Here is a 19,332-nt window from a genome sequence, read left to right on the forward strand (position 1 = left end):
TAGGAGGTGTTAAGTGCTATGAAAAACAGTAATATGACTTAAAAAAGGAGGCTGATGGCATCTGGAGGCTAAGGAGGGAATTTGGTAGTACTGTATATAAAATTATAATAGGACAAAACGGTCGATAGTCAGGGGTCTCTTCCAAATACTAGGGGGCTTACATTTAAGCTGACAGAGGAAATGTTTAAAGGAGTTTTTTTTTTTACAAGGCCATTTTTTTTTACACACAGAGAGAGGCAAGTGTCTGGAATACGCTGGGGAGCTAGTGGAAGCAGATACAACAGCAACATTTAGGAGGTAATTAAACAGACAAATGAACTGGGAACAAATGGTGGGATATGGACTATGGGCAGGCAAAGGAGATTGGTTTAAATTGGGATCATGGTCTGTGCAGTCAGAGTAGGCCAAAGGACCTGCTTTGGAACAGCTTTCTCCCCTCCACCAACACATTCCTGAACAGTCCATGAAAACAACTCAATATTCTTATTCGGAGGTTAGAGAAGTCGATGTTCATGCCATCAGGTTGGAGGCTACCCAGACAAAATATAAGGTGTTGTTCCTCCAACCTGAGTGTGGCTTCATCTTTACAGTAGAGGAGACCGGGGATAGACATATCAGAATGGGAATGGGATGTGGAATTCAAATGTGTGGCCACTGGGAGATCCTGCTTTCTCTGGCAGACAGAGCGTAGATGTTCAGCAAAGCGGTCTCCCAGTCTGCGTCGGGTCTCGCCAATATATAAAAGGCCACATCGGGAGCACCGGGCGCAGTATATCACCCCAGTCGACTCACAGGTGAAGTGTTGCCTCACCTGGAAGGACTGTTTGGGGCCCTGAATGGTGGAAAGGGAGGAAGTGTAAGGGCATGTGTAGCACTTGTTCCGCTTACACGGATAAGTGCCAGGAGGGAGATCAGTGGGGAGGGATGGGGAGGACGAATGGACAAGGGAGTTGTGTAGGGAGCGATCCCTGCAGAATGCAGAGAGAGGGGGGGAGGGAAAGATGTGCTTAGTGGTGGGATCCCGTTGGAGGTGGCGGTAGTTACGGAGAATAATATGTTGGAGCCGGAGGCTGGTGGGGTGGTAGGTGAGGACCAGGGGAACCCTATTCCTAGTGGGGTGGCGGGAGGATGGAGTGAAAGCAGATGTACGTGAAATGGGGGAGATGCGTTTAAGAGCAGAGTTGATAGTGGAGGAAGGGAAGCCCCTTTCTTTAAAAAAGGAAGACATCTCCCTCGTCCTAGAATGAAAAGGCTCATCCTGAGAGCAGATGCGGCGGAGACGGAGGAATTGCGAGAAGGGGATGGCGTTTTTGCAAGAGACAGGGTGAGAAGAGGAATAGTCCAGATAGCTGTGAGAGTCAGTAGGCTTATAGAAGACGTCAGTGGATAAGCTGTCTCCAGAGACAGAGACAGAAAGATCTAGAAAGGGGCCCACCTCCCCCTCGTACCCCATCTGTTACTCATTTTTATGCACACATTCTTTCTCTCACTCTCCTTTTTCTCCCTTTGTCCCTCTGAATATACCTCTTGCCCATCCTCTGGGTCCCCCCCCACCCCCCGCCCCGTCTTTCTTCCCGGACCTCCTGTCCCATGATCCTCTCGTATCCCCCTTTGCCTATCACCTGTCCAGCTCTTGGCTCTATCCCTCCCCCTCCTGTCTTCTCCTATCATTTTGGATCTCCCCCTCCCCCTCCAACTTTCAAATCCCTTACTCACTCTTCCTTCAGTTAGTCCTGACGAAGGGTGTCGGCCTGAAACGTCGACTGCACCTCTTCCTACAGATTCTGCTTGGCCTGCTGCGTTCACCAGCAACTTTGATGTGTGTTGCTTGAATTTCCAGCATCTGCAGAATTCCTGTTGTTTGCAATATTCTTATTCTGTACTTTTAATTTGTAATTTTTAATAGTTTTATGTCTTTGCACTGTACTACTGCTGAAACACAACAAATTTAATGACCTACAAGTCAGTGATAATAAACCTGATTCTGATTCTGTGCTGTGCTGTTCTGTTTCTCTGGAGCTTGATTCAACATGCAGCATTCCTGCTCTCTAAAACTCAACCAAGGTTTGGTTACAAATCATCTTGACTGCCAAAAGTGAACAAAGAACAAAAAAAGCAACCACATGGGTGATCTCAATATCAAAATATGAAACTAGGTAATAAGTAAACGTAGGCCTACAAAAGTCATAACAGAAAACAAGGAGACAAGTTAAATAGGTATTTTGTGTCCATCTTCACTATAGGTCAGGTTCAAGTACAGTGCCATTCAACTGTATACATGTATCCCACCAAACAAACTCATGCTCCTCTAGAGCAGACCAAAGTGAACACCACAGTACATGTAATTCACACACAACAGACAAGGTAATATTACAACAAATAAATTAATAAGGTGCATTTATGTGTCAAGTTAAAAAGTAAACAGTATATGCTACTAGCGTTTCAGACGTGATGACACCTGGGTGGTGGCTGGGAGTTCAGCAGTCTCACGGCCTGGGAGATAAAGCTATTTCCCATCCTAACAGTCTTTGTCCTAATGCTACCGTACCTTCTGCCTTATGGTAAAGGGTTTAAAGACATTGTTGGATGGATAGGAGGAATCATTAACAATGCTAATAACCAGTAGAAGTAGACTGCAGATTCTATGCCCTGCAGACTACAGACCAGCCCCTCTCAACTTTTTTGCCCTGGAGGAACCGTTGAAATAATCCTCAGGTGTCAGGAAACCACTGCATAAAAATCTTCATATCTCCAGCTCATGGTACAGTAGCATGATCAGTAAATTGTAGATATAATAATCCAAAAATAATTGTCAATGCTTTTTTGAGTAGAGAATGAATATTTAGCCAAACTTCCTTGGAAAAACAGGTAGTTAAGCTTAACTTATTTTTTTTCTTTCCCTTACCCTTTCAAAACTTTAAAAACTCACAAGGCCAACATAATACTCTTTGGAGAGAAGGAGGATGAGAAGAGACATGATAGAGGTGTACAAGATAATAAGAGGAATAGATAGAGTGGATAGCCAGCGCCTCTTCCCCAGGGCACCAGTGCTCAATACAAGAGGACATGGCTTTAAGGTAAGGGGTGGGAAGTTCAAGGGGGATATTAGAGGAAGGTTTTTTTACTCAGAGAGTGGTTGGTGCGTGGAATGCACTGCCTGAGTCAGTGGTGGAGGCAGATACACTAGTGAAGTTTAAGAGACTACTAGACAAGTATATGGAGGAATTTAAGGTGGGGGTTTATATGGGAGGCAGGATTTGCGGGTCGGCACAACATTGTGGGCCGAAGGGTCTGTACTGTACTGTGCTGTACTATTCTATGTTCTATGTTCTATAATGAATTTCTGTTAAATAACTGGCTTAAGCCAAAATGGGATTTAATGTTTTAAAGGTAGGCTCAGTAGACTTAATTTAAATAACGGTTATAAACTGATTGTAATTAATGCTATTTACAACATGAAAAATTAATAACAATGTTGAATAGTAAAGTTACTAAAAACCATAAGCCAAAGCAATCAGAATAAAAATATAGCCCAAGACACAACTTTATACAAGACTTTGAAATAATATTTTCTTACTAAGTGATATGATCAGGCTCCGATATAGGCCTAGCATGTGAAACATGTGCTTGTTTTTTTTGCTGCACAAATACTCAGTTCTGGGTTGAACTTGAGATAAGCACACGTGGATTTCACCTTCAACTGAAATGAGCCGATTTCTGTCCTTGCTCTTGATGCGTGTTAAATAAGAAAAAAACTTGTTCACACATGTAAGAAGTTGAAAAATGCAGCAAAATGTTCATTACTTTCCAATGAATGGCAGGGTATTCTTCTTTCACAGAAATTCAGAACTTGTCCAGGGGCAGGTAAGTAAATGTCATCTTGAGTGCACGATCAGTCTACAGCTCACAGAGTTCTTCCTCTTCTCTCAAAGTCAAGTTCTCAGGCTGAGCGGAAAATTCAGAGAAAGGGTCCTGTAGTAATTTCTACTTTGAAAGAGGCACACTCGACAACTTCATGCCCAAGAAACAACTTTACCTCGAACTTCAAAACCATTATGTATATACAGAGGCTTTCACAACCCATACGGCATGGCAGGAACACTATATACAGAGCCCACCGGAAGTAAAAGAAACAAAAGTAACCCCCCCCCCCATTATCCTAATTAGTATTAACTTACTTTTAATAATGCTCACATAACAACACTTCTCCTCCTTTAAAATCCAACATCCCCAAATGTAAAAAAACTAGGAAATAAAAACAGTAGTGTTATTAACTTGCATACCCCTGAAAACTTATACTAGTATCTCAGCAACAGTTTATCAATACAAAACATCTGGAAAATATGACAGATTCAACATTCAATCTAATAACAACAAAAAAAAAACTGTCCCGTCAAAGATTCAGTCTGTCAGGAGGTTTACCAGTGTGCTGTGATTTGCACACTACCCCCGGTGACCCAGCAGGCACCACTGGTGAGGGTGTTTTGCGTGGATCTGGTGTTGGGGGCATGAGAGGGGTCTGTGCGTCTGCGTGAGAATGTCCATCCTCCTCAGGGGACCCCGACCCCTCTGCCAGCATCTCTCCCTCTGGCAAAGTCACTGGTGGACATGCTTCCACCGTAGTCTGTCTCACAAATGGAAACACCATGGAACCGTCTGCCTCTGAGTCGGAATCATGACACAGGCGCACATGGTCCTGATGTTTGCAGAAAACATGCCCATCAGTCAGCTTAACAACGTAGGAGATGGGACCACTCTGCTTAAGAATAACCCCAGGCAGCCATTGCTGATTGTTTCTCACAGACATTGTCATCTGGTTTTAACTGTTTCTCTCGCGCATGTTGATCATGTCCCTCCTTCTGCTTTTCCTGCTTTCTCTTCACTTTTGCCTTCAAAACTGGAACAATGAGAGCCACCCACCTTGAAAACTGGACGGGCTCAATAATGCCCAGCATCTGTAGATGTCCCAGCTCCTCCTCCACTTTGCTTTTCGTGGCATAGGGCACTGACCTGGGCTTCAAAAAACGTGGTGTAGCCTCAGGGTCGGCATGGAGTTTCACTGTCACGTCCTTCAGTGTCCGTAGCTCGTCCCTGAAAACGTCACTGTACCGCTGCAGAATGTCCTCCGTCGTGTGCGCATACTTAATTTCATGCCAGTTTAGCCGGAATTTGCAAAGCCAATTGCGTCCCAAAAGACTGGGTCCCCTGCCCTTAGCTATCACTAGCCTGGCTTCAGCCTTCTGACCCCTGGCTGAAATGTCCACAAATAACACTCCTAAATGAGGTATGGGCTGCCGCATGTCGGTCCTAAGTTTGAGCTTTGACGGTCTGATTGGAGGCAGGTTGGACCCCCATGTCCTCCTGTAGGTCTCCTCACTAATGACCGATGCAGTAGCCCGTGAATCAATCTCAAACTTAAATGTCCTTTCCCCTGACAGTGACTGTGGCATAATATGGTTCAGGTGGTTCCTCAACTGTTTCCACTGCAAACATGTTGTAGGCATACACTGCCTCTTCGTCTGCTTCTTCTAGATGGTGTGTGGCTGCCTGAGCCTGTTGAGCTTTGCCCTGCCCAGGCTTAATCTTACCCTTTGAATTTCTGCACTTTTTAGCTAAATGTCCCTTTTTGCTACAAGCATGGCAGACTGTGCCTTAGAATTTTCAATCATGTGCATAGTGTATCCCTCCACACCAGAAACATTCCACCCGCTTTGCCTGTTTACCAGTCTCCCTCCTGACTTGGTGCACTGCCGCCGACTGCGACCCGCCCCCCCCTCCCCCCATGTCCTTTCTGGATATCCTTGACATTATTAGCAGCCATCTCCATGCCTTGGGCAATCTCTAAGGCTTTCTTGAAAGTCAGTGGTGGGGTTTCCCCTAACAGGCAGCGTTGTATGTCGTCATTATTAATGTCGCATACCAATCGATCACGGAGCACGTCTTCCAATACCGCTCCAAAATCACAATGCTCCGACAGTTGCCGAAGCTCGGCCATGAAACTGGCCACAGACTGACCTGGCTTCCTGAAACGGCTGCGAAACTTACACCGTTGGACTATCACAGAAGGTTTTGGATTGTACTGGTTCCCCACGAGCTTGACCAGTTCATCATATGGAATGTTCCCCGGTTTCTGCAGTGTGACTGAACCATGTCATGCCACAGTCACTATCAGGGGAAAGGACATTAAGTTTGAGATTGATTCAGGGGCTACTGCATTGGTCATTATTAGCTTGTAAGTCTTTGCCCCACACACACTCAGGAGAATAGAGCGCTTCTTAGCCTCCTCCGTAATTCCATTAGCACAGAAAAAGTGTCCCAACTTTTCCTCATATTCTGGTCAGTCCTCATTCCCTTCCAGAAATTCATCGATAGTTCCAAACGTAGCCATCTGAAACGCGAAGCTCCCGTTCGAAAAACGTGCCGATATATTCACAAAACCAGTTCATCTCGTCGCCAAAAATATGTAGTAACTTCTACTTTGAAAAAGGCACGCTCGACAACTTCATGCTCAAGAAACAACTTTATCTCGAACTTCAAAACCATTATATATATACAGAGAATTTCACAACCCGTACGGCATGGCAGGCACACAATATACAGAGCCCACCGTAAGTAAAAGAAACGGAAGTAAAAACCCCCATAATCCTAATTAGTATTAACTTACTTTTAATAATGCTCACATTACAACAGGTCCCTCACCCAGTCCTACACTTGTATTGAACAGGAGGAAAAGTACTGTTCAATTTTGTTCTGTAGTTCTTCCAGGCGCTTTTCAATAAGACTCAAGACTTTCTGATATCCTTCCTTACTCTCAAGCCCAAGCAGCACAGGAGGCATTTCAAGATTTCCTTTAGCAACATGATTTTTTTGAAGACTCAGTTTCCTTTTAAATCCAAGAATCTTGTCACTTGAAGTCAAAACATTTTCTCCAGGGCCTTGCAAAGACTTGTTCAACTGGTTCATATGGTGAAAAATGTCTGCTCAGTAGGTGAGTTTCTGCAGCCATCCTTCATCTTCAAAGCACTCAGCAAAATCTAGCCTATCTTCTTGAAAGTACTCCTGCAGTTCACCTTTCAGCTCAAACAACCTGTCAAGAACTCTTCATCTGCTAAGCCACCAGATTTCTGTACGCAGCAGGAGATTGGTGTGCTCTTAGTCCAGGTTTTCACATAGCTTTTTAAACATTTTTAAGTGAACTGGTCTTTGTATAATAAAGTTAACCATTTTTGTAGTGTCATCCAGAACCTTTCTCATTTCATCTCCAAAAGTTTTTGACATCAACATCTCTCTGTGAAGAAAGTGTGTTATGATAACATCAGAATGTTCTTTTTTTTTAAACAAGAGAAATGAAACCTCTCATGGGATCAACCATTGATGGGGCACTATCAGTACAGATGCCAACCCAGTTACTCCAAAACAGATGCTTTTGTGTGTCATATGGTTATGATTTATAGTTAGGAAGCTTTTCGATTTTGCTGGAGCCATTGCTGCATTTGTAAGTTGTTTGCCACAAACTAGGCACAATGGAATAGGACAACTTGGATCACCAGTCCATGTAAAACCCATTGATAAGTAGCTATCATTGTAAAGATGGACTTTTTTGTGTCCATTATTGCAATGGTGCAGTGAAATGACTCAGAAGATTGCAATTCTGTACCATTATTCTTATCAGAATTGTCCATAGACCTATAGCTAGAATCTTCCTCTTCCATCTCACACCTCCTCTTCAAAAATCTCCACATTGGACCACCAGACATGCCTGCAAAACACAACTGTTAATAACAGGGGAAATTGGGAGGTGCATAAGGGGATATTGGGAGGTGCACAGGGTGATGTTGGGCGGGAAAAGGGGGAAGAGGTTATTCGGGAGGGAGAGGCTGATGTCACAGCCCAAGTTGGGCAAGTCCATTCAGTGCTTGGAAAACACTTCACACTTCTCATCAACACACTTCCCCTCTGTGCAATACAGCGTTCACCAATTGTCAACGGCCTCCCCTATCTCACATCAAAAACTGACAATGGACTCAACCAAATAAACACAGTACTGCTGCACACTGTCATACTGGGCTGAGAGACCTCTAAAGAGATTGCTAACAGAGCTGCTCGGTCACTGCTCACCACTGCGAGCACTAGCATCACAAAAAGTTCAAAAAAGGTTGTTTATTTTTTAAAATCACAGTCTCCCGTGGAACCCGCTAGCAACCTCTCGCGGAAACACATTTGAGAAACCCTGTTACAGACAATAGATTACAATACTATACAAGTACATTAAAGAAGTAGATTCCCTAAAATAACAATAAATCAGAAATTGGAGGAACGCAGGAAAAATACAATCACCAAGGAATTTTTAAAGTTGCAGTTTATATCTCCTCCGCCCTGAGCTCCTAAGCTCTTACATGAAGTGGACAGATGACACGACTGTTTTATTTTTCTAAAATGCTCGGGTTTCAGAGAACTTCCAGCAGATGGAGAAATAATAAACCCTTTACTCAAATGAGAAGGTAAGCAGTTAGTAGATAAAACAGGCCATTACCTTTCTTTGTAAAAGTATTAGAAACTACCAATAAAAGTTTTGTAACAGGGAACGTGGAAACAGGCAGTTAAAATAGGTTGACTAATTTATGTGAGTTCTCTGAAGAAATAACGGGTGTTATGGATAAAGAAAAACCATTTCCACAAGGCGTTTGATGACAATATTCAAAGATAGCAAATTGGCACGGATAGAAGTTTGGGGGCCTAAACAGAAACAGACAGCACTGAAATACACGTATTTTTTAGTTGGTTAAATGTAATGAGTGGTGTGTCATAGGAGTCAGGATCAGGCAGCTGAAAAAATGAGATGAAAAATGACAGATAGAATACAATGCACACAAGTATGAGGTATTCCACTTTGGGAGGAGAGACCTACACAGTGGAAGGTAGGAACTGAGGTGTACGGTAGAGCCAAGGGATCTACGAATACAGATCTACAAATCCCTGAAAGTGGTGTTATGGGTAGAGAGTTGTAGGGAGAGCTTTATGCATATTGGCCTTCATAAAACAAACTACCGAGCACAGATGTTGGGATGCTATGTTGAATTTGTATAAGACATTGGTGAGGGCGAATTTGGAGTATCATGTGCAATTCTGATCACCTAAGGAAATATATCAATAAGATTGAAAGAGTACAGAGAAAATTTACAAGTATGTTGCTGGTACTTGAGGACCCGGGTTATAGGAAAAGGTTATGTAGACTGAGACTTTATTCCCTGAACTGGTGGAGAATGAAGAAGATTTGAAGTAGGAGAGAAGAGACACATACAAAATTATGAGGGGTATAGACAGAGTAAATGCAAATAGGCTTTTTCCACAGAGGTCAGGTGAGACTAGAACTAGAGGCCATGAGTTAAGATAGAAAGGTGAAATGTTTGAGGGGAGCATGAGGGGGACAGGCTGCCAGTGGAAGTGATGGATGCGGGTTTGATTTCAACATTTTAGAGAAGTTTGGTAAAGTACATGGATGGGAGGGGTATGGAAGGCTTGGGTCCAGGTGCAAATTGATGGGACCTGGCAGAATAATAGTTTGGTATGTACTAGATGGGCCAAATGGCCTGTTTACGTGCTGTACTGTTCTACAAATTTTGTAGAATAAATCTACTTCCATAAGGTGACAAGGCTAAAGTTTATAAAGCCAATACTTAGTAAAGATGCACAAGATTTGTGCTCGGTATTTCATTCATCTTTACAAACAAAATTAACAACAATCATTTTGTTGTGGATTTCTATGTAAAAAATCTGAGCATTCAGATCACAGTGGCAACAAAATACTGAACAAGGGCTATACATCTATAAAGCACGTGTTAAGATAATATTTGCATCTGCCACTATCATCTCTGTAACAAAGAACTCTACACCTTCAAAACTAAATGACCACCGCCCAGTGGAACTGACACCAATCACCGCAATATGCTTTAAATGCTGATAATGACATATATCAAAAACTCCATTTCTGCCACATCGGACACTCACCAATATGCTTACTGACAGAAACTACTCTGTGCCACAGCATCTGTCATTCACCTGACCCTGAAACCTAGAAAACAAGTACACTTAAGTCAGAACACTGTTTCTGGATTTCATTTTGGCATTCAGCACTATTGTTCCACAGACACTGGTGAACAAACTCCTAATCCTCAGTCTACATACACTACGGTGCACCCAGGTGTTCAACTTCCTAACAAACAGACCTCAGATAGTCGGGATGCACGACCAGTCATCCCCTTCCACTATGGGTGTCCCCTAGGGATGTGTGCTCAGCCCATTGCTGTATGTTCTGCCCACACATGACTGCATGGCCAATCACGTTGTCAAGTTCACCAAGTACACAACAGTGATGGGGCTCATTGGCAACAATGATGAGACAGCATAAAAAGAGGAGATGCAAAAGCTCAAAGCTTGGTGTCATGCAAATAACTTCTTCCTTAATGTTAGGAAGATAAAGGACATGGTTTTCGACTTCAGGAGAACTCACAACACTCACACTTTCCTTTACATCAGCAGCACAGCAGTGAAAACACAGCATTTTTAAAATCCTAGGAATGCACATCACACGCAACCCATCATGGTCCCAGAACACATCCTACACAGTCAAGAAAGCTCACCAATACCTCTACTTTCTAAGGAGGCTGAAGGGAGCTGGTCACTGCACGTCCATATTCATGTCATTCTACAGATGCACAGTAGAGAGCATCCTAACAAGATGCATCATTGCTTGGCAGAGAAACTGCACTGTGGTGGCTAAGGCGGCTCTACAACAGGTAGTCTAAACTGCCCAAAGCATCACTAGCACCAGCCTACCTGCCCTCAGGGACATATATACAGAAAGTTGCTGGAGAAGTGCCAGAACGATCGTGAAGGATTCCACACACCCTGCTCATGAACTGCTTGTCCCACTCTAATCAGGGAGGAGGCTATGTAGCATCCAAGCCAGGAGCACCAGACTCAAAAGCAGTTACTTTCCCCAACTGATCAACACTTCCACCCACTAACTCCACAGCTATGTAACTATTTCCCATCAGACACCTTATGTACAGTCTAGCTTCACTTTAAGGACATACAATCAATATATGTGAAGTATACAAGTCATCTTATGTGCTTATATTTATTCTGTATTTATAGTATTATTATTGCTTTCTTAATTGTTTCCGTTGTTTTTATTCTCCTTAGTTATGTACAGGAAATGACGTTTAAAGTTCGAAGTAAATTTATTATCAAAGTATATATATATGTCACCATATACAGCCCTGAGATTCATTTCCTTGCAGGCATACTCAATAAATCTATAATAGAATGATAACAATAATAGAATCAATGAAAAATTGCATTGATGGACATACAACTAGTATGCCAAAGACAACACACTGCAAATACGAAAAGAAATAATAATAATAAATAAGAGATAAGTATTGAGAACATGAGATGAACAGTCCTTGAAAGTGAGTCCATAGGTTGTGAGAACATCTCATGATGGGACAAGTGAAACGGAGTGAAGTTATCTGCTTTGGTTCAAGACACTTAATGGTTGAGGGGTATTAACTGTTCCAGAATCTGGTGGTGTGAGTCCTAAAGCTCTTGTACCTTCTTCCTAATGGCATCAGTGAGAAGAGAACATGACCTAGATGATGGGGGTCACTGATGATGGATGCAGCTTTCCTGTGTCAACACTCTGTGTAGATGTGCTCAGTGGAGGAGAGGGCTTTACCTGTGATGCCTGTGGCGCATCCACTACTTTTTGTAGGGTTTTCCATTCAAGAGCATGGTGTTTCCATACCAGGCTGTGATGTAACTAGTCAATATACTCTCCACCACACATTTATAGACGTTTGCCAAAATAATAGATGTCATGCCGAATTTTCATAATCTCCTAAGGTAGTGAAGGCATTGCCATGCTTCCTTCATAATTACACTTATGTGCTAGACCCAGGATTGATAACTCTGAGGAATTTAAAGTTGCTGACCCTCTCCATCTCTGATTCTCTGAGAAGGACTGGCTCATGAACCTCTGGTTTCCTCCTCCTGAAGTCAATAATTAGCTTCTTGGTCTTGATGATATTGAGTAAGAGTTTATTGTTATGACATCAATCAGATTTTCAATTTGCCTCCTATATGCTGATTCATCATCACCTTACATTTGGCCCATTAAGTATGGCAATAGAGCTGTGCTTATCAACACAGTTATGAGTATAAAATGAGTTCAGCAGGGGTTGAAGCACATAGCATTGTGGTGCTGATGGAGATCGTGCAGGAGATGCTATTGCCAATCTGAACTAACTGGGGTCTACAAGTGAGGAAATCGAGGGTACTGAGGCTTATTGATTTGTTTTGAGGCATGACAGCATTGATAGTATTGACAGAACTGACTTTATCCACCTCAGTGACTTCTTGCTGTGGACTCACTTTTGGGGACTATACTGCTTTATATTTAATGTTTTGTGTGTTAATTTGTTCATTTGCTGCTGTTTGCATGATTTGTTCTTTCTCTGCACGCCTGATGGTCTTGTTGTTTAAATGGGTTCTTTAAATGGGTTCTGTGGTTTTTCTTTGTTTTGTGGCCGTCTGCAAGAAGACAACTCTCAAGGCTGTCGTACTGTATACATACTTTGACAATAAATGTATTTTGAAAGCTGAGTTGCAGTTGATAAAGAGCATCCTGATATATGCATTTTTGCTGTCCAGTTGTTCCAGGGTTGAGAGAAGAGCCAATGAGATGGCACCGACTGTGGATGTCGAGACAGTAGGCAAATTGGAGTGGATCCAGGTCGCATCTCAGGCAGTTGATATGTTTCATCATCTCCAACCTCTCAAAACACATCATCACCGTTGATGTAAGTGCTACTGGATGATAGCCATTGTGGCAGGTTACCATATTCTTCTTAGGCACCGGTATAACTGAAGCCTTAAACAATCTTGAATCATCAGAATGACAGCTTTACAGGCATATTATGCATTACTTAGCGACCACTACATGGATTCTGTAAGCTTGTGTAAACACTAGTAAACAGATGCATTCTGTTGCACAGAATTCATCAATAATTTACGGAAACATGAAGTGAGATAGCCAGCACTCCAGAAATTTGATAGGCTACAGATGGTAACACTAACTAATATTTTGAAACTGGCTTTGAGAGCAAATACTTCGCAAGTAATTACTAAATGAGTAAATGAACATATACAGTGTCAACATTAAAGCAACGTTTTGAATTCACAAACTATGTTTTACACACAGTACATGCTATTGTGCCTTATGACTAATAATCTTTAGTGTGTAACTGGCGTCACATTTATCCAGATGATGGTACCTTATGATCATTTTGGTGACATGATGAGGCCATATTTCAAAGTATTTTAAGCTTAATAGGTAGTATCCATTTCATTCTATTTGTTTACTTCTTTCCCTCGTTCTACAGCTAAATAACTAGTGTTTTACTCTCCAGTTTATGCATAAATGCCCAGGCATTAAGATCACAGCTTAACTCAATGTCATGTTGCTACATGATAAGAGGAGGCATCGTAGATCACCAATTAGTTATATTGCTGCACATTTATGAGAAGTAATAAGGAGCAAAAAGATTGATACGCATCCTTTCCATGCCTGAACTACGTTTTTTTTTCTATTTTCTTCCGCCCCACCACCAAACGTCTTTTTCTGAAGATTATGATTAATGCTCTGCACAATGCTGTGGATACTGTGACGCATCAACTTGCTTAAATAACTCATTCTTCTTTAGCTAGTCCCTATGGAAAGTTTTATTTGACCATTGAAGTCAAAGAGCACAGAAACAGTTCCTTCTGCCCAAATAATTCTACTCACCTGCATTTGGCCCATATCTTACTAGGCATTTTCTATTCATCCACCTGTTCAAATGTCTTTTAAACATTGTAATTATTTACCATCCCTATAGTTTCCTCTGGCAGCTTATTCCATACATCATGCACTGTCTGTGTGAAAATGTTGCCCCTCGCGTCTATTTTAAATCTTCCCCTCTCTCTTTAAATCTTATGTCCTCAAGATTTACACTCTCCTTTTCTGGGAAAAAAACTGTGACCATACTGTGTCTATACCCTGATTATTTTATAAACCTCAACTTTCTAGCTTCCAGAGGAAAAAAAAATGTCCTAGCTTGTCTATCCTCTCCTTATAACTCAAGCTGTTCAGTCCCGGTAACATTCACATCAAATTTTATTCACTTTTTCCAGCTTAATGACGTCCTTCCTTATTTCCAGGCAAACAAAACTGCACACAATACTCCAAGTGTAATCTCGCCAACATCTTGTACGTTATAACATGACATCCTAACTCCTCCACTCATTGCCTTGACTGAGGAAGGCAAACGTGCCAAATGTTTTCTTCTCAACCCTATCGATCTGTATCACCATTTGTAAGGAACTGTGTATCTGTGCCCTGAGGTCTCATTGTTCTACAACACACCACAGGGCCCTACCATTTACAGTGCAAGTCCTGCCTGGTTTAACTTCTCAAAGTGCAACAATTCCTATCTGTCCAAGTAAAATTCTATCTGCTATTCTTTAGTTTACTTTCTCAGTTGATCCAGATCCCTTTATAATCTTAGATCACCTTCTTCAGTGTCTCCTACGCTACCAATTTTAATGTCACCTGTAAATTTTCTAACAACAATCCCTGAGACACACAATCAATCACAATCCTCCAATCTGCAAAACAACCCTCCAATCCCATCCTCTGACTCATTCCACTAAACCAATACTGTATTCAGTTGGGTAGCACATCCTGGACCTCACATAATCTTGACTTCCAGACTGGCCTACCATACAGCAATTTGTTAAAAGCCTTGCTAAGGTCCATGCAAACAATGCCTACCACCTAACATTTGTCAAATGTTGGTCAACTGAGTCAAAACTGCGAAACTGTGTCTTTTATCCTCGCAGGCAGAAGAGTGTAGATCTAAAGGCACATGAAGGAGATCAGAGGGGTACATTTTTCACACAGAGGATAATGGCTATATGGAACGAACTGCCAGAGCAGGCAGCTGAAACATAAGCAATTACAATACTTAAAAGGCACATGGACGGGTAATAAACAGGAAAGACATCCAGTTATACAACGCTAATGCATGCAAATAGGATTAGCAAAGATAAACATCACAGTTGGCATAGATGGTGGGCCAAAAGGACCTATTTTTTGTGCTGTAAGATTCTATTTTGCCGAGTTTCCATGCGCAAGAGGAACTTAAAATAACAACATAATAATGCATTTTGCTTTTGTGCTACAGCTTTGCTTACTCGTGTTTATCCTAAATTCTGTGATTTTTTTCAGCAATCTATAAAGAATTTACCAATTCAGTATATTCAATAGAAATACTCTTTTTTATTTCTCAATCAGGATACATAAAATAGGAAGGTAAATGTTGCGTCTTCTTGCTTACCTGTTTGACATGATTGCTGACAGATCAGGGTCGAGTCTGAATTCTCTGTGGAACGGGTCAGGACCTCACCTTTACAGCCTTGTTCGTTTCGCTGCCACCTTCCTCCACCCAATCAATGCCAGACTCTGACTTGCACAAGACCTTGAAACGGGTTTTTAGTTGAAATCCTTGCACAAGGCTCCTTAGATAATTTCTGTGACCACCCTGTAAAACAAGGGTGTATGCGCACGTTGTAATGGGAATTCTCTATGCCCTTGGTAACTCAAAGTTTAACTCTACCACTTTACTTCCAACTCCAGGGCAACCAAGATGCCAACGCATGCGCGGTGCTGTTCCTCAGTTGGCGCATGTATATTTCTCAAGGCGTGAATGTCGTCTTGGTAACTGCCAGCCGGCCTCGCAGTTTAAACTCATTTTGAAAAAAATTAAGTAAATTTCGGGATCCCTCGGGGTGGGGGGGGGGAGTTTTGTTTGCAAAGGAAAAGGCAACGGAGGTTTTATTTATTTTTTAAATCTCCCGTTTGAAGTTTGCTGCCAATCACCCAAATGATACTGGGACTGTGACTGAAAGGCAATTTCAATTCAGATGTTTAACAGGAAACGTAGTATGGTCAGTGTAATTGTGCATTCCCGGATAATTATTTCTTTTAACGTGCATTTATGGAAGGTGACGCCTGCAAAATACATTTCCCCTCCCCTATTGCACAATGAATAAAAATTAACGCTCCCAAATTAAAGGGGAAAATGAGAGCAATGTAGTAGAAGAGATTTACATGAATTCTGGTAAGGCTTTTGCCAAGATCCCCGGTAGAATAGGGGTTGTAGGATTCAGGGCAAGTTGGCTTAGTGACTGAGACAGAAAGTGAGAAGGGAGAGCTTTGGTGATTGGATGCCTGTGACTATTGGCATTCCAGGGGGAATGGTGCTAGTTCACTTGTTTGTAATATATTGGAATAATTTGGGTGTGGGAAGCGTAATCAGTAAGATGACACAAAGATTGGTGGAATTGTTGATAATTGGAAGTTAGTATGATATTACAGGGTATTATAAATGTGTTGGAGTAATGGCTAAGAATTGGCAGATGGGATTTTATTCTGAGGTATGTGCAGTAATGTTTACTGGTCAGAACGTTATGGGAAAGATTTGATAGCATTAAAGAGAATGCAGAGGAACGTCACTAGAATGTTGCTTGATTCAGTTCAGTTACCAGTGGACACTAGAGAGTCCGGGTGTTTTTCCTGGGGTATGGAGGTTAAGTGGAGATGTGATAGATCTAAAATTATGAGGCTACAGATAAACTAGACTGAAGGAAACTTGTTCAGAGGTAGATAAAAGTAGAGAACTTGGATTTAGGATAGGGGATAGAGATTCAGAGGAAATCTGAGGAAGGCTTTTTCATTCAGAGGCTGTTAAGGGCATGGAACAAACTGCAGTAGAAAGTAGTAGAAGCAGAGCTCCTGACATCATTTAAAAAGGTGTCCAGTTGAGAAATGGAATTGCCTGGACAAGAGGATATGTGCCAAGTCCTGGAAGATGAGACCAGTTGGTTCCCTCTTGTCAGCATGGACGTGGTGGGCTGAATGGCTTATTTCCAAGCATTATGGTCCTATTATACATATATTTTTAAAAATTACTTTCTCTCCCACAACAATTTCTAAAGAACAAAAGAAAATAGGAGCAGAAATAGACCACCAACCCCTTCAAACCTGCTGCAAAATTCAATATGATCATGACTGATCTATACCGGCCTCAGCTTCTCTGTGGCAGTTTCCTATAAGCTTCAATTCCTTAATCTACCCATTTCTCCATCTCTAAGTTAAATATATCCAATGATCTAGCTTCCACCATCCCCAGGGGCAGAAAATTCCAGTAAGTCACTACCCTCTGAGAAGAAATTTCTACGCATTTCAGTTTGAAATGAACAGTCTCTTATTGTGCAGTGATATCTCCTTGACCCTGACTTTCAAACTAGTGACAACATTTCAACGCCTACTCTGTCAAGCTCATTTTGGATCTTGTATATTTGAAAGAAGGTGCCCCTCATTGTTCTGCAAACACAGACCGTCCAACCTGTCTTGAAAGGACAACCCTCTCATACCAGGAATTAGCCTGACAAATTTCCTTTCAACAGTCTCCATTGCTATTATATCCTTGTTCAGGTAAGAGGACCAAAACTATGCACAGTATTTTGGGTGTTTCCTTACCAACCAAAGTGAAGGAGGTGTGTAATTTCAGAAGCGAAAGGAAGCTAAAATAAATTCAGCCACAGATTAAACATAATGTTTCTTTGCACATACGCAGTGAGAACTGTTTATTTTCCCAATAGAAGTTAAATATAAGAGCTGAGTAATTGCTTTACTGCCTTTTAATAGAAGTGAAACAATCTCTTGGGTTACTACACTATCCATGAAAGCCCCATAAAGGTTGTGAGTTTCACAGAAGACCATTATCAGATTTCCATGGTTCAATTTTAGCTTAGGGTGTTTTACTATACCGCTATATTGAAAGTTTGCATTTGGTGACATTTATCTGTGCAAGTGTGATCTGTGCAGCCAGCTCATAAAATGACAAACTGATCATTTTTCCAGCAGCCAGTGGTAAAGTGGCTAGGGAGAAAGAAAAGTGGGGGGGAACCAGAGGATGGGCAAGGGGTATAGTGAGGGGACAGAGGGAGAAAAAGGAAAGAGAGAAAGCAGGATCTCCCAGTGGCCACACATTTTAATTCCACGTCCCATTCCCGTTCTGATATGTCTATTCACGGCCTCCTCTACTGTCAAGATGAAGCCACTCTCAGGTTGGAGGAACAATACCTTATATTCCGTCTGGGTAGCCTCCAACCTGATGGCATGAACATTGACTTCTCTAACTTCTGTTAATGCCCACCTCCCCCTCGTACCCCATCTGTTATTTATTTATATACACACATTCTTTTTCTCTCTTTCCTTTTTCTCCCTCTGTCCCCCTTACTATACCCCTTGCCCATCCTCTGGGCTTCCCCCCTCCCCCTTTTCCTTCTCCCTAGGCCTCCTGTCCCATGATCCTCTCATATACCTTTTGCCAATCAACTGTCCAGCTCTCAACTCCATCCCTCCCCCTCATAGTCATAGTCATAGTCATTTGATGTGTGTTGCTTGAAATTCCATCATCTGCAGATTTCCTCGTGTTTGCGAAATTATAGGCCAGTTAGTCTAATCTCAGTGGTTGGGAAAGTGTTGGAGTCTATTATTATAGATGAGGTTTCAAGGTACTTGGAGACTAATAAGTCAAAGTCAGCGTGGTTTCTGTAAAGGGAAATCTTGCCAGACAAAATCTGTTAGAATTCTTCGAGGAAGTAACAAGCACGGTGAAAAAAGGAGAGGTAGTGGATGTCATTTACTTGGATTTTCAGAAGACATTTGATAAGATGCAACACATGAGGCTGCTCAACAAGATAAAATCCTATGGCGTTACAGGAAAGATAATGGCATGGATAGCAGAATGGCTGACAGGCAGGAGGCAGCGTGGGAATAAAAGGGGCCTTTTTTGGTTACTGGTGACTAGTCGTGTTTCTCAGGGGTCAGTATTGCGACCGCGCTTTTCACGTTGTTTGTCAATGAGTCGGATAATGGAATTGATGGCTTTGTGGCGAGGGTGGCAGATGATAGGTGGAGGGGTAGGTCAGGCTGAGGAAGCAATGCAATTGCAGCAGGACTTAGACAAATTGGAATAATGGGCAAAAAACTGGCAGATGGAATACAGTCTTGGGAGATGTATGATAATGCATTTTTTTAAAAGAACAATGGTGCGGACTGTTATCTAAATAGAAAGAAGGTTGAAACATCAGAGGTGCAGAGGAACTTAGGAGCAAGACTCCCATAAGGTTAATTTACAGGTTAATCCTGTGGTAAAGACA

The 19,332-nt window shown here is 42.0% G+C and overlaps 1 protein-coding gene across 5 annotated transcripts in view; it reads right to left on the minus strand.

Annotated features, from left to right (window-relative positions):
* The window catches only part of iqca1 (IQ motif containing with AAA domain 1), a 192,034-nt gene extending 176,316 nt beyond the window's left edge, over window positions 1-15,718 (minus strand). For all 5 annotated transcript variants that reach the window (XM_072259601.1, XM_072259600.1, XM_072259599.1 and 2 more), the window contains exon 1: window positions 15,441-15,718. In XM_072259601.1, coding sequence (XP_072115702.1) covers window positions 15,441-15,451 — 11 coding nt within the window. In that variant the 5' untranslated portion in view covers window positions 15,452-15,718. The remainder of the gene's footprint in view (window positions 1-15,440) is intronic.
* Window positions 15,719-19,332: the final 3,614 nt, after the last annotated feature.

Source organism: Mobula birostris, chromosome 6 (assembly GCF_030028105.1).
Source record: "Mobula birostris isolate sMobBir1 chromosome 6, sMobBir1.hap1, whole genome shotgun sequence".
In the NCBI taxonomy this organism is placed as follows: domain Eukaryota; kingdom Metazoa; phylum Chordata; class Chondrichthyes; order Myliobatiformes; family Myliobatidae; genus Mobula; species Mobula birostris.